Source organism: Citrus sinensis, chromosome 3, assembly GCF_022201045.2.
Source record: "Citrus sinensis cultivar Valencia sweet orange chromosome 3, DVS_A1.0, whole genome shotgun sequence".
Classification (NCBI taxonomy): domain Eukaryota; kingdom Viridiplantae; phylum Streptophyta; class Magnoliopsida; order Sapindales; family Rutaceae; genus Citrus; species Citrus sinensis.
Genome location: NC_068558.1, coordinates 38,389,320 through 38,401,740, shown reverse-complemented (window position 1 = coordinate 38,401,740; position 12,421 = coordinate 38,389,320). Strand labels below are relative to the sequence as shown.

At 30.1% G+C, this 12,421-nt stretch overlaps 1 protein-coding gene across 1 annotated transcript; it reads right to left on the bottom strand.

Moving 5' to 3' along the window:
* Window positions 1-67: 67 nt before the first annotated feature.
* Window positions 68-7,062, bottom strand: LOC102621974 (uncharacterized). The gene is made up of 11 exons (XM_006478799.3): window positions 6,572-7,062; window positions 5,728-5,822; window positions 4,652-4,709; window positions 3,801-3,995; window positions 3,350-3,426; window positions 2,445-2,527; window positions 2,104-2,155; window positions 1,685-1,753; window positions 1,415-1,501; window positions 1,111-1,172; window positions 68-503 (listed from the first exon to the last, which is right to left on the bottom strand). The coding sequence occupies exons 1-11, from the start codon at window positions 6,687-6,689 to the stop codon at window positions 278-280; spliced, it is 1,122 nt and encodes a 373-aa protein (XP_006478862.2). The 5' UTR covers window positions 6,690-7,062; the 3' UTR covers window positions 68-277.
* Window positions 7,063-12,421: the final 5,359 nt, after the last annotated feature.

Sequence of the window (12,421 nt, the reverse complement as noted above, 5' to 3'; positions counted from 1 at the left end):
TTATATATTCAACAGATGTCTGTATCATATATAAATAGTACTGGGATTATCTTCGACTCTCTAAGCATTGGCAACAAAAATCATGATTTTGGCTTTGCATTAATAACAATTTCTGTCATAGGCCAAAATGGTAGTGGTTATTATTCAACCAATGTTCATTTCATGATCCCAAATGGAATCTCAATAATAGTGCTATCCCTTTGATAGAAACAAGCTTTCTAATATTATCGACTCTAAACTCCTCCACTTTATTACCTTGCAAATCATACTCTTGAAATCACGATTTCTTCCCCAGTGCATCATCATATCCCTCGTTCTTGTTCTCCAAGAGTAGATTCTCGCCAATGCCAGATGCTGCAGACTTATGCTTGCTAGCGTCTCTCGTCTTTGAGCTCCCACCTGCAGTCCTTTGGCTGCAGCTGGCCTCATCTTCAAAATCCTTGTTTCCCAAAGCCTCTTCATCAACAATCTCAGCACAGGGTTGATCATCATCTTTGTCACCCCTGCAGAAAGAAAATAAAGAAAACTCAATATCAAAAGCAAATGATACTTTCCCTAATGTATGCACAAAACAGAATTACGTTAGCTTCATATTGAGTCAGCCATGTGCTTTGGTTACAAAACTAGATGGCTGCTTACACGACAACAGAATTCTCAACAGGGTACAGTTAGTAGTATAGAACTTCCATAACTGAAAAATGGACCCAGAAAACACACCATTAGACGAATCACTTCACAAGAAAATATATGGATTACGCTACTTCAGCATTTTTCTTAAATATTGAAATAAAAAAGTGAAATTTAAAAGACAACGATAAATCACACAATATGTCATCTTCACAATAAAAGGCAGTAATTCATTTAAGGCAGGTGTACTGGAGCTCAAGCTTGTTGGTGGGCTCACCAGGCCCTATTTTTTGTTTATCTAACCGATTGCCAGCCTAATGACAGAGCCCAGCATTGAGGCCATGCAAACTAAATACAAAGCATGACTAGTTTATGTTACTAATATTTTCTTTCTTAATGTGTGAAGTAAAACTACAGTAATCAATATTTAAGTTGAATATTTGTAAAGCCGGAAGAAAAAAAAGGTTTAGCAATATTACGAACCCAGAATAAATAATAAGCCCCACAGCAACAGCAGCAAAGGCAATGAAGTACAACCAATCAACCTGCAGAGAATAATTGGCATCAGAATGGAAATTCCACCTTGCAAGAAATTTAGAAACCAAACATAATCAAAATTTTCATAACATAAATTGATGATAACAATAGGTCATCCAGTCAGCCTTCTAGAAGCTTCGCCGGAAGCGACTAGTCGCTTCCCGAATGCCTCTTTACTTTAGTATGTATGTATGGTCTAGTCTTTCCAATGCCTCCTTCCTCGCTGCCTAGCAGTTTACATTTTACAAACCTTCTCATGGTAGGCACCAATACGAATGAGAACAGCCCACATGTCCGAGGTCAGCAAAGATAGATTTAGCATTGTTGCACCATTAGTCTGAAACAGAGCCAAAATTTAGATGGTATTAGACGGTAATGCACTGCAAGTAGAAAGTATGAATCTAGATTTTTGAAAACAAGCATTACATGCACCGGTTATGAATTTTGTATTGCTATAGCACAGAATCCAAATTTTGGTACTAACATCACATTATCAAAGATACAAAATTTAAAGCCATACCTTAAGCAAGATAGGGACAAACGAGTAAAACAGAAACATAGCCAAAGCATATCCAAAAAATGGAAGGGCCTGAAACAAAAAATAAGCAAACAATGTGATATTGAACTCTTAATACAGAAAAACTCTAATAAAAGAAATAATGCGAAACTTTTATATGTACTCCAAAAAAAAAATACAGCCAAAAGCTGTTCTACCATTTCAGACCCAGAAAATAAAATACAAAAGTTTGCTTCCTTTTCATTCAAGCCATCAAAAACTTAGTTTCAAAGTTTTAACTGACTCATTCGTTATGCTGCAGACAGTTTTGTTTATAGATAAATTTCAACTTATTTTGGTCTGATTACTCAACTTAATAAATAATTTAAGAAATTATATTATGGATCAAGCGACTGGCTGAGAGGAGAAAGAGAGAAACTCACAGCCCCCGCTGACCAATGAATCGATTGTAGCTCCTTGCGCTCAAGTATGCTTCTATAGGCATCATTAAGGGGTACAAATTGATAATGTAATGGCATTTGAAGAAACTATAATTAACTATGTTTTTGGATGGCAGAAGTTCTTTGTATTAGAAAATCATAAACTTCAAAGACACAATTAACTGAAACATTATTAAAGCAGTAAAATGGAAGTTTCAAATATCCCATAAGTTTCTACCAAAATGACCAATTGAAAAGAACACGAGTAAACTTAAGCAGAACACTCCTCTGAAACAACAAGAACAAATTAATGAATTCATGCATTGTTTTAAAATCAAGGATACATTTGGACAGCACTAATTATGCCACCAAAGAGGCCCAAAAAGGCCATGAGTTCAATTCTATCAGCCTTCTTCACAAGAAATTCCTGCACAACAGAGACACAAAGGGTTGAAGGTCAAAATTTAAGATAACTCCAAGGTGGCATAGAACCATAATATAGTTAACTCCTAAAATGCTATTCTTTTCTATTATCAACCACCATAAAAGGTTATTCTCCAAGCCTATAAAAGAAAAAGGGGGGATATGTCTGACGTAAAACGTCTGAAGAACCATTTTCAATCCTAAATCTTCATACAGGAAAATTTGGGCAAAGTTATAGAGAGGGAGAGAGTTCTTACTTACATACGAGGAGAAGCAAACTATAAGCTGTCTTTATAAAAGCAATACTTAGAACAAAATAGCTGTCGATGTAAGAGCAATTACCGTGGGCATTGTGCTTCTCAAATCAAGCTTGTGATAGAACATTAACTCAAAACCATGGACCAATATATGTAAGAATCAGAATTGATCTTTTACTGAGAATCTTAGACCCATGGTAAAGACGCATCAAATGAATGTGGTGCCGCTAACAGATCATAATACATCAACACAGGGTACCAGAATCAAATCCAAGGAGAGTGGCTTCAAAATGGAAGTAAGGAAGAGAGAACAAAAGGGAAGAAAGAAGGATCCACAGTATGAAGGAGAGAGGAACAAAACATTAAAAAGGACCAAAGAAGAGAGAGAAGACTAAGATTTGATGGGAACTTAAAATTAAAAATAAATAAATAAAGAGTGAGAAGTGTAGACTAAAGAATCTGGCACTTAGAACTGACAGCAACATTACAAAATATTAACAATCATCTATGATGATGAAGATGAAACCTTCTGTGCAACAAAATCAATAGAAAGCAAAAATTGTTCTTACCTCACTGACATTACTGACGGCATATAATGTTGCCCCAGCTATAACAAGTGCATCTCCTTTACGAGGGTTGCTCCCGCCTACAATTCAAATATTGTCCATGACATTCAAGAACTACATAATTTGCAGATTTTCTCACATAATAATATGAAATGACAAGCTTTACCATAAAAAACAACAATTTAGAAGTGAAAATTAAAATTGTCAACCCATGAAGAGCAGGCACAACTGCATTTGCTAATATGAAAATTTGTTTGTTTTACATATACTTAGTGTTTGAATGGTAAGATACAAGTATTTGCTATCAGAATGACTTGGCTAACATAGACAAAATTGATTGAGCAGAAAGAAAATCAGAAATAAATTGGTAGGGCAAAGTTAATATCAACTGAATGAAAGAACAGCACTACGTACTCACTTTATTATCAACTGAATGAATGAAAGTATTACTTACTCCCTCGGTCGCCAGCATGAACATCTGAAAATATAACCGTTACAAGCCCAGCTACACAAACAACCACACCGGTTATCTTTTTGTATCTATATTTTGTTTTTAGGAATATCCAGGTAAGAAACATCACACACGGAATTGTCCAACAGTCGAGTAGCATGACACTTGTTAGAGATGTGTATTGATAGGCCTTCACCACTGTGCATTAAATGAACAACATATCAATTTTAGTAAAAGAAAAATCAGTTTATGAAATGCAAAAGATACAATTCCATGACAGTGACACAAGAACAAACATTGATGAGTAATTCTTTCTAGAAGTAAAGGCATTCATGGAAAATTAGCGATTACTTATACAAAGACTAGAGGGATAAAATGAGATGTATGGTTCAGACAAAAAAATGTCCTTACCAATAACTTTTCATCAAGAAAATAATCAGAATGACATCCATAATTGAAATTCAAGATCAATCATACCACACTTTTGTACTGACCACAACAGTACCATAGATATTGATAATTAAGGTATGAAGTTATAAAATTAACAGAACACAAACCCTAACTCCATATTCAATCTTCAATCAGAGAGGAAAATATGCATATATATAATGCTCAAATTGCACCAATTAAGGTTGTGATTGTGTGTGTGTGGCAGGGGCTTTCCTGGTTTGGGGATGTGAAGACTTATTTAACAATGAACTTATATCAATTTCTTAGAATGTTATCTTAAACATCTTAATACAGCATAACATTCAAAACTTCAGCCAAAAGGACAGGACTGTCAGAACAAGCTATATATGACTTGCAAACAAAAATAAATAAAAGATGACATCTCTACTACCATGAGCACTCACCAAGAAAATTTCCCTCTACATCAATCAATCCAAGAATGAGATAGTAATACCATTTTGCCTGCACAGATTCCATTAGAGACATAAACAACCATTCATCAGATATTAGATCCTGAACTTATATGCATCAAAAAAAAAAAAAAAAAGGAAGTAAACAAATGAAAAAGTGCAAATCACTATTTGGGCTATGTTGTTTAACACATTAGTTCAGGTCCTGTGGCCCAAAAAGCATTTATCCCAGTAATCCTCTTTGTCAAATCCCCTTTCATATACTAGGACCTTTCTAACTGTAATCAGTTCCCTGTCCTTTACAATCCATATAACTGTTTATCCCCATGAATATGACATCAGTTGATGCTAAAAGCCTAACTCCTGAAAACAGAACAATGTTTTTGCGAGGGTTGGCATTGGAGAGGATAAAGACTATACCAGAGCTCACTTCTTTGCAGCAGCAGAGGAAATTGCTATTGATTAACTTAAAACACAATTATTAGACAAGCACGTTCACAAGACCTCCAACATTGACAGCATAAGATTTCCTCAAGTTCTCCATAGAAGATAAGACCAAGATCTATCAATCATCATGATGTCTAAATATCATAACAACTACTCTATTCAAGTTTGATGGTTGGTTTTGAGGAATTAACATAAAATTTCAAAACAAAATACTCCCAACAAATGCCAGACCAATTTTCTGATTACATAACTAATCAAAGAATAATGGCTAATCACCCGAACTGGCTCATGTTCCAACACTTATCAAAATGCATACTTATGTTACAGGGTAACTTGATCAAGTACCATTTCCTAGGTCTATGTTTCTAGGTTCCTCATTAACATATGAAAAGGCTTAACATATTCAGTATTGGAGATGCTTCGACAACTAGGCTAGCCTAAATCTCGACAAATCTCAACATGGCTGCAGTCAACCTTAACTATTTTACTTTTATTAACCAATAAACTGAATATAAGAATTTCTAATATTAGAAATATAAACAGAAAGACAGGAAACCTTTGACTCAAATGTTGAAAAATAATCATGCGTTGCTGAAACAGAAGAGCAAACCATAAGAAATTACCTTAAGTGGTTGTCTCCTGTAAAGCATTAAACTTCCATAGACAATAGCTAACAAGACATAGTTGAAAAAAGATTGTGATGTTGGTGCGTTAATTCCTGATGCACACAATAAGATAGATAATTGCATATCAAACATTAAAAATTTTCAAATAAACAAATGGTAAAGCAATTTATTAGTAAATAATCACTAGAAATTTATGCCGAACGATTATGAACTTTCACTTTTTCATAATCATAACACTAAAACAAATAAAATTTGATATAACATTTGGAATCTGCATGTTTTGCAAATATTCTGGGGGGGGAATAACCTTTATCAAAATTTTCAAATGCCAAACAACAAAAATTTAAAAGATTAAAAAAGCTGAAATAGATAAGACATAACTCAGCCCCAATGAGAATCAATCACAAAAATAAAACAGGTTAGTGAATTTACACTAATCTAAACAGAAAAATTACTACTGCAAACAACTAGAAATCAAACAAGTAAACAAAACAAATTATATATAAATATATATATATATATATAGAGACAAATATAGTCCTTCTCTAACGAGAACATCCTCATTTTAATATATTAAAAACTATATTTTTTTACCTGTTAGTATATTAAAATTTATATTTTTTTATTTTTTATTGACATCCTCACTTTTAATAAGTGTATTAGAGAATGATTATATATAGAACACATAAAGAGAGAAAAATTCATTATTCAGACACTTGGAATTTAACAAATTCACTTATTGCAACAACTATAATAAAAAAATACATACATTGCAAACAACTATGAATAAAATGACATGAACATTCAAAGATTGAGAAAAAAGTAAATAAATAAAACTAACCTTTTCTGGCAAGCTCAGAAGATGAAAAGCCAGTAGAAGTGATCAACAGAGAAAGAAATTGTCCCAGACCAAGTCCCAGCAATGTCTTCTTAGTCCAAAACTCTTTAAAACTCAGCATTTTTTAAAACCGAAAAAAAAGGGCCACCAAAATCACAAAAAAATTGAAATTCCAAGAACCCAGTTTAAAGAACAACAAAACAGTCAAACAGCCCTTTGCAGAGATACCATTAATGAGTTTTAAAAGCATATAAATAGTCAAAATGCCCAACACCCAGATGAGTATTTTCCTTCGTGGAAGTGGTGAAATGGCAAAAAGAATAATTAATTAATTAAATAAATAAAAGAATAATTGGTGATAATGATTTGATTGAAAACAGAGTTTCTGTTCTAAAAGAAAACGAATGAACGGCTGTTTGATGTCCCCAAACTTCTGCCAGCCGTTGAAGGTTGGCGAAATTGATGCCAATGGCTTTTATCGCATCACTTCACTGGTTTGACGTTCGATGATGTAAACAACGATATTTAATACATTACGGTAGCGTTTATTTTTGGGTTGGAGTTAAAATTTTGAGAAGTAGGAATCTTAGGATTGAGATTGTAGAGTGGGAGTGGGAGTGGGAGTGGGAGTAGGTTGTTTATTTATATTGAAATAGAAGTATGGAATAAAAATTAGAATTTAATTTATATGTTTACTTTGTCTTAGATTGGGAGTAAAAAATTTTAAATTATAATTTTATTCTTATTTAAAAAATTATACTTTTTAATTACAAAGTTAATAAATAAATATTTAATGAATAAATATTTATTTTATTATATTTATAAATTTATAATAATGATTAATATTTTAAATTACGAACATCACAATTTTTTATTAATTTTAATTTTAATATAAAATGAAACATTATTTTATTTAATATAATTATATTAAATTTATTATTATATAAAATAATAATATAATATTATTTAGTACAAAATTAATATTTTCTTAGAATAAACTATTTATTATTATTAATTATTAATATTAAATAAATATAGTACTATTATTTTTAAAATAAATATAATAATATTATATTTACTAATTCTATATTAATATAATATTATTATTTTTAAATAATTTTAACTTAGAATCAATGTAAATTATTATTTAGTTAAATATAATATTATTATTCAAATAAATATAATATTATTTATTTTATTTTATTTTATTAATTATAAAACATTAAATTAAATTAAATTATATATATATATATATAGAAAAGGGAGAGGTGTAAGTGGATTTCCACTCTCATCTCCCCCAATGGGAGTCTCACTCTCACTCCCCACTCAAAAAATGAGTCAGATCCACGGAGTGAAATTCCCAGTGAAATAAATACTAGAGTAGAAAAAATCAACACTTCTCATTCCTACTCCAAAAAGTAAACACAGCATAATTTATGGCAAATAACTATTAAATCTCATTCTATCAATGCTCATAAATTAATTATATTTTGAGTTCCACTGCAGTACAGTCAAGTTCATTTTAGTATTATACATGATTCTTAATTTACACATTTCACCCTTTCAAAAAAAAAATTACACATTTCACATTTATGTAATTAATCTTAAAGTGGGGCTACTTTGAACATTTTGATTTTAATAAAAAAAAGTTTATTACAAATAAACCCATTAGGTAAATTATCATTAAGAATAATTTACCATAAATCAATATTAACATCTATGTAGGACACTCATTATTTAGTGTATAATTCCCATTCCTCAAATCTTAAAACTTTTATTTCTAATATCATAATTAATATTTAAATGAGTAATGAAAAAGTCAACATTTGAAAAAAAAATTGACTACAAAATATATGTGATACTTTTTCTTAAAAAATGAAATATGACAAAATCAATTTAAACAAACATTTTTTTTTGGCTGGCTTTCGCCTCTTTTCTTTCTTCTTATTCTTTATGGTTTTGGGTAATATTTATAAATACTTTTCATCACGGTGTTTTGGTTGAAAGTTATTTTGTACGCAAAATCTAGTATTGAACATACATAAATAAAAAAATAATAACTAAAATTGGGTTAATTATTTTGTTTACAACTTGTCTTGATTATATTGTTGTAAATATGTGTTAAATATCTTAAAATTGGGTGTGTTAAATAGTTTTATTGATGTTTTAAGTAAATAAAGTTAATTAATTTAAATAGTTTAAATAAGGATTTTTTTTTGGGAATTAAAAAGAGTTCACAAAGTAAAACTTAATCTTTTAAAATTAGATTATTAGAATATGTGTGGACAAAATAATAGAGTATTTAAAGTAATTTTTAGAGTGTAAATATCCATATCCTTAATCTTAATTTAAATATATAATTGGGTTGTTGCCTTTCTTTTGTGCTGTATACCATCATTATCTCATCACACATTAGTAGCTGAGACGAGATAGATATTTATAATTCTTGTGTTCTTCAAACTAAGTAGACACATTTTAGATAAAAAAATACTTACATGATGTCCATAAACAAAATCGGTGAAGGTGAAAATAGTGTGCTCGAAGTCAAAGTGGATAATATCTACTTGGTTGTTAGAATTGAACCATAACAAATGGCATTAAATTTGACACATGATTTAGTGTGTAAATTGACTCACCTTCATGAAGATTCTTAGCTTTTAAGAAAAAGAAATTATCACATCTCATATTGCTCGTGGAATCGAACCTATGATATTTTTATAAATTTTAGTCATTTAAGAGTTCTTAATTAACTAGATGTGTGTATTTAGATTAAATATATTTAGAAGTATAAACTTATAAATCATAAATTCTCTTGAAATACAGTTGCCTGAAGTTCAAGAGCAAATCCATACCATAAGAGTAAAGGTTGTGTGCGGGACGTTAGTGTCAATGTTACCTTATACCTACTCAGCTATATATGATTTACATCAAATAAATTTTGAAAATTGTTAATAAATCCAAAAAATTGGAAAATCCCTTACATTGAAACATCTTTCTTTTTTTTTTTTTTCCCATCACGTTAACATCAATTCCCATCTCATCTTATGTTACTGTTAAATAAATTAAACACATGTATAAATATAAAATCATCTTAACCTAAAATCAAGTGAGAGGTAGACGGTAATTTTCTTGAAAACCTTGAATTGAAAACTAGTGGAGAGGCAGGTGAGAGGCAATTTTCATTGATGTGGTGGGGGGACATGTAAATTTGATACACTGCGATGCAGTGGATAATTCTGATTATTATAAATTATTAGGTGAGATTTTAGAATCAAATGATGGAGATGATTGGTCCGACACTGAGTTGATTGGCCTTAGACCATTGATTCGGCAAAGTATAAATACATTTCACCTTACTTCTTTTTTGGGATTTTGTCAACTCCCCACTTTAGAATGTGTGCCCAGAAAAAGAAAAAGGCAGACCGGCCCCCCATTTTTTGCCTCTTGTGAGGAGTTGTTTGTGGAGTTCGAAAGTTTCCTTTTTCGCCTAAAAAATGATTTTTTTTTTTTTTTTTATTTTCCATCCTTCCGAACCGAAATCTTTGTATTTCTCTTCAAGGTGGGCCAAGGTGTTCACAAGAAATACGAGTTGTCTTTTTTTTTTTTTTTTAATAAAGTAATTCGTTTATGGCACGACAAGAATAACTCTGTCTACAAAAACAATAAATAATAAACTAGGATAACCTTTTTTTATTTTATTATTATTTTTACATTTAGGAGAATAAGTTATTTTTAAAATTTTTGTTGTTGTTTTATTATTTTTTGAGTAAAATTTTTAAAGATTAGATAAATTATTTTATTTTTATTAAAAAAATTTAAATTTTGAGATTTTAGAAACAGAAGTTGAATTTTTTTTTAAAATGTTAAAATATCTAAAATATCATTGATTTATTAAACATTTTTATTTCATTCGATTCATAATATTACTTTAAAAAATATGCTTATTAAAGTAATTTTGTAACTTTTATAACAAAGTTTTTTGACAATTAAATAATAAAAATTTTATTTATAAAAAATTAATTTAAATAAATTTTATTTTAAAAAACTATATGAAATGGAGGCTGCGTGACACGCTGTTGTTCAGAAAGAAAGTGAGGCAACACTGCAACAGAAGCAACATACATACACAATATATGGGCAAGGCCAGTTTTAACAAATAACCCAAAAAAAAAGAAGAAGAAGAAGAAGAAGAAATCGATTAAATTTTTGTTGTAGATGGATGCTGAAGATTCAATTTTTTTTGTCAAATCAATTTCAAAACTTACAACTATGTTTAAAATTTCAGAGAATCCCAGGTTTAGAACTTACAAACTGTGGCCATACAATAATAGTTTGAAGCAGTGGTGCGAACGCTGCAATTGCCCGCCCGAATTAGGCCAGGGTTTTGGGATTTTGTGAATTGGGCTTTTTGGGTGTTGATAAATTCGGGTTTAGAATTTAGAATTGGGTTTTTTTCGAGGATCAAATTTGTCAGAGTTCAGGGCTGGGCGTTAGGCGAATTTGTTTTTATAAAGCCCCCTACTTGTTCAACAATATCAATACTCAAAAAAATTATGAAAGAGCTCAAAAATTATTTCATCTTTAGTTTTTGAATTTCAATAAATAATCAAGGAGATTTTAAAAAATTTCGAAAACAAAACTTAAAATTTACTTCCTTTAGAATTTTTGCAAAAATAAATAAATAAATAAATGAGAATAATATTATTTCAAATAGAATATTTAGAATGGTAACACATAGAAAGTTAAGATGATGAATTGATGATCAAATAACGGATATGGACTTTGTATTTCAAAAAGCTAATTTTTTTTTTAATTTTTTGAGTGAACTAATGCATGTAATAATTTTCTTTGCAGAGGAGAGAGTGAGAAATTTTTTTCATCTATGATTTTTTTAGATTATAAGGTTCTTAATAGAAATTAAAGGAAATACTCAAAATCAAAGATTTTATTGTTAAATGATTAAGTTTTTTTAAGAAACTGAAAAGGTAAAAAAAAAATTTTGAAAAAAACTAATAACGAATGAATCACTAGTTAGACAATATTATTAATTATATTTCTTTAATAATCTCTTTAATAATAATATTGCCAAATATAGATTTTTTATATAAAAAAATTAATTACAGGATTATTATTAATTAGAGAGATGTCTAATAGGCTTTACTACCATACATAATTTTTTTATAAAAAATCTTTATTAATTAAAAAATTATTAATGAAATACTTAAAAAATGCAACCTTCCTCAGGGCATTAAACGACCTTGATTGCTCAACTTGAAGCCACCTTAATCTAGTTTGACCATTAAATTAATATACTCAGTAAACACACCCCGTAGCCTGATGCCAAAAAAAAAACCCATGAAACACCCACTCTGGTGGTATCTGGATGAATTTGTTAAAGCCATGCCCATGGTGACCATTTTCTGATTTTCTTCTTGTGCAGATCAATTTGTATTTTATATGTTACGTTTTCTGTCATCGTGACTAGAATAACTCTGTCTTCAAAAAATAATATTTCGCCTGAAACTTTAATAAATCGAATTTAATTATTTTTTGTTTTACCTGATTGTTATGCACTCTTGAGTTGATTTTGGTTTGATTTTAATTAAAAAAAATTAATTTCAATAATTTCAAAAATTCAAGAAGTACGGAGGCTTGTCCCAGGTGGGGCCCAGAGGAAGCACCGGACTGTATTGCTTGGACGGAGCAGGAGCAACGTTAATATTTTGACTCGAAATTCTGTTTACAAAAAGGATTTTGCTATGTTACATCGAATGTACCATACACAATTAACAAGAATCACATAATTATGTGAGTCCTATAATTTATGTGGTTCTTGTTAGTTGTGTATGATAC

Coding starts and splice junctions, on each gene's coding strand:
- LOC102621974 (XM_006478799.3), bottom strand. CDS start 6,689: ATGCTGAGTTTTAAAGAGTTTTGGACTAAGAAGACATTGCTGGGACTT. Junction 4,710..5,727: donor ACAGGAGACAACCACTTAAG/GTAATTTCTTAT, acceptor GAATCTGTGCAG/GCAAAATGGTATTACTATCT. Junction 1,173..1,414: donor TTGGTGCCTACCATGAGAAG/GTTTGTAAAATG, acceptor TATTCTCTGCAG/GTTGATTGGTTGTACTTCAT.